A 3253-nucleotide genomic window follows, 5' to 3' on the forward strand; every position below is an offset into this window, starting at 1 on the left:
TGGCTGCTGTGCCTCTTCCCAAGTCCTTTCCTGCGTATTTTTCGTATCTTTCCATATCTTTTCGAGATTCACTTCCAAAGTCTCTCCGAAAACCCTACTTCCTCCACGTGATTAGTATAAATAGAGACCTTCGGTCTCATATATTTCTCACGCGAGTGTCCGCCCTTCTCTTCTCCCTTTGCATTCTAGACCACGTTCTTACTTTTTGGCGTCTACGTGGTTGAACTTTCGACCACGTAAGCTCGGATCCTTCTGAGTACCAGCCTCGTTTTGCATGACCGACCAATTTGACCAACTCCACCATAATCAACTTTAATCAATCTTAATCGTTTTCCTCTTACGAGGGCACTTTCGTTACATTCGAGTCAAGCATCACTAAACGTTAACTTAGTTCATCTTGTTTCGTCAAACATGTAAGTCTGAGGGTGTAAATCTCTCTTTTATTTATTGTTCTTTATTTATCGTAATCATATTGTAAGGTTTATGTCGAAAGCACAATTAAAACCGATTTCTAAACCCCTTGTTTAAAACCCTTTTTTACGGATTATCAGAGGACAACCGTCGAGAAAGGACGCAGCAACTGCTGCGCCTCTTCGAAGGGACGTAGTACCTGCTGCGCCTCTTCGTGAGGCTGCCGCAGTTCCTGCTTCCTTTCTTCTTCCTTCGTCTTTTGATAATTCGATTGTTTTTGTTTTGTTATTAATTGTTCTTTGTTCATTAACACGACAATTCTAAACATAATAATTCCAACATATAGCATATTATTAATAATTAATTCATCTCATTAATTCCCGACTTAAATCCCAAGTAATTAATATTTGCGGGTTTTTGTCATTAAAGTCAAATTCGAGTTGTAGAAATTTGATTCATTCATATTGGGTTTCTGGAATTCGATCTTTGATATATTCTCACCCGTTTATTATCATATTCATCATTAGTCCGTCATTAATTCATCATATTTAACCTAATTAATTTGTTTAGTTCTTATATTTGTTAATTAATCCTCATTAATCTTGTAATAATTCGTATTAATCGTTTTCATCCATGTTTATCGTTTTCATGACCATCAATCATATGTAAATAACCTGTTAATCACTTCCATCCGAGTAAATAATGCTAATCAATCATTAAAATCACCAATCAACATTAACGATTTGCAATTCCGGCTTCACAGCCAGAACTGAGCCAAGGAACGGACGCAGCAACCGCTGCGCCTCTTCCAGAGGGCGCAGCTATGCTGCGCCTGTTCCTGGTTGATTTCTGTCTCTGAACTTCCGTGTTGCTTTGATTTAGTTTTAGTTACGTAATTAATTAACTATTATTCGTATTATCACCCTTAATTTCTGTTCGTTAATTCCTTTGTTTATTTATTTTTTTCTCAAATTATCCGTTTTAGATGTATTTTCGACATAAATCACTAAAACCGATGTAATTATTGTAATTTTCATTATTGTAATTATTCTTTATTGTATTTATTGTATTTTTTGTATCACTTGTATGCCTTCACATGTAATCAATCTTAAATTCCACTTCGACTCAAATGCATGTGCTAATTACTTGTTAACCGACTTAGTCTAATCTTCACATGCTAGGATTAATCTGATGGATGTTGCATTGCATGCATATAATCGACAATATATCAAGTATAAACGATTTTCCCTAATCATTAGTAGAGGCCGCTATCGAGGCGGGCGGGATTAGGTGTTCGATCAAAAGAGCTTCCTAATACGTACCCTCACCCCTTACTCCAGATCTCTGTGAACATCCGTGTTCATTGGCATCCACGAGAGTCATTCTAGACATAAAATGCTAAGGGTAACGAGTTCTTGGTGTTCATGTCACTATTTTGTGTCTTGACATGACATGAGGTATTCGAACGGTTTCCAATTTTCCACAATAAATTGGTGGCGACTCTACAAATGCAAACGCTTGTTCTCTCTCCCAAGCGCCCCCGTGGGCCCATTGTCCACAACTAGCACCTCTCATAGAGTCAAATTTGATAGTTTGGTCCTGGTAGCAGGATACATTGAATGCGTAGAATAGCGATATGTTTTCTAAACGCCTAAAAACATATCTTAAACTAAATGCGAGACTCCAAGATTTGACACGCAGGAAGTAGCTAGTCTTGGAGTACTAAATGAAACTAAAAACAGAAATGAAAATACATGAGTACAAATAAGAAATCTAAGGGCTCGAAGTGGAAGGACTACGCGCGCAATTTTTAGGGATTGTGCGCTACAACTGCGGCTCCATACACATGGCCACACATGAGCTAACTCATGAACCCCCCCATTAAAAGTACGCCTAATAAACAAAAACTTAACAGACTCAAAAGAAGCACATAAATCAAAAATGTCGTCATAGACAAGGAAAATATCACTGCGGCCTCTTCTAGTCATCTTCAAATCTTCAATCACATTCAGACAATCACTTTCGATTTCCACTCTTGATAAACCGTCCCGCTTCGCTTCACTCAGTCCCAAAATAATTCCTTCCGCTTCGAGGACTTGAGGATCCCGGACTTCTAGCCTCTGCATCGTCACCCCCCACCTCACTTTCCCCTCATCGTCCCTACACACGGCCTCTAACCCCATACCCATTCTTGCCACCATTCCCGCGTCAACATTAATGTTATTCCACCCTTGCCTCGGTCTTCTCCACCCACTAACTACCACACTCCCTTCACTATCCGTCTCATGCCTCGACTCCACACCCCCCATCTCCTCAATGAGCTCCCCTACTCTCCTTAACACATCCCTCACACCCACCCTTACACCCTCACAGATCATTCTATTTCTAGCTTCCCAAATTTCCCAACATCCAGTCATCAACACCACACATTCTTCCATACACGACTCCATAACTACCTCTCCCCACTCCCTCGCCTGCTCAAATCCGACTTCCTTCATTATCTCCAGTCCCAGCCCATCCCATACACCCATAACGCACTCACAATCCCGAAAAACTTGGAGACAAGTCTCCACATCGCATAAGCAAATTGGACAACCATCAGCTACTCCACTTAGTCTACGGGCTAAATTTCGTTTCGTAGCTATAGCGTCATTACAAAGTTGCCAGAAGAAAACCTTAATACAAGGGAGAATGGGTACCTTCCATAACTTATTCCAAAGCCACCTTTCACGAGAATAATCCGACTGCTCCACTAACTGATCATCTCAACCCCGAGCAAGAGCCCAATACGCCTTCCTGACCGTGCAGCTACCTTCCTTCGTCAAATCCCAACAGCACTCGT

The 3253-nt window shown here is 40.6% G+C and overlaps 1 protein-coding gene across 1 annotated transcript; it reads right to left on the reverse strand.

The window, feature by feature from the left end:
- Window positions 1-2075: 2075 nt before the first annotated feature.
- Window positions 2076-2942, reverse strand: LOC141613092 (uncharacterized). The gene has a single exon (XM_074431827.1). It carries the CDS (start codon window positions 2940-2942, stop codon window positions 2076-2078), a length of 867 nt encoding a protein of 288 aa, XP_074287928.1.
- Window positions 2943-3253: the final 311 nt, after the last annotated feature.

The sequence above is a fragment of the Silene latifolia genome, chromosome 11 (genome assembly GCF_048544455.1).
Source record: "Silene latifolia isolate original U9 population chromosome 11, ASM4854445v1, whole genome shotgun sequence".
NCBI lineage: Eukaryota > Viridiplantae > Streptophyta > Magnoliopsida > Caryophyllales > Caryophyllaceae > Silene > Silene latifolia.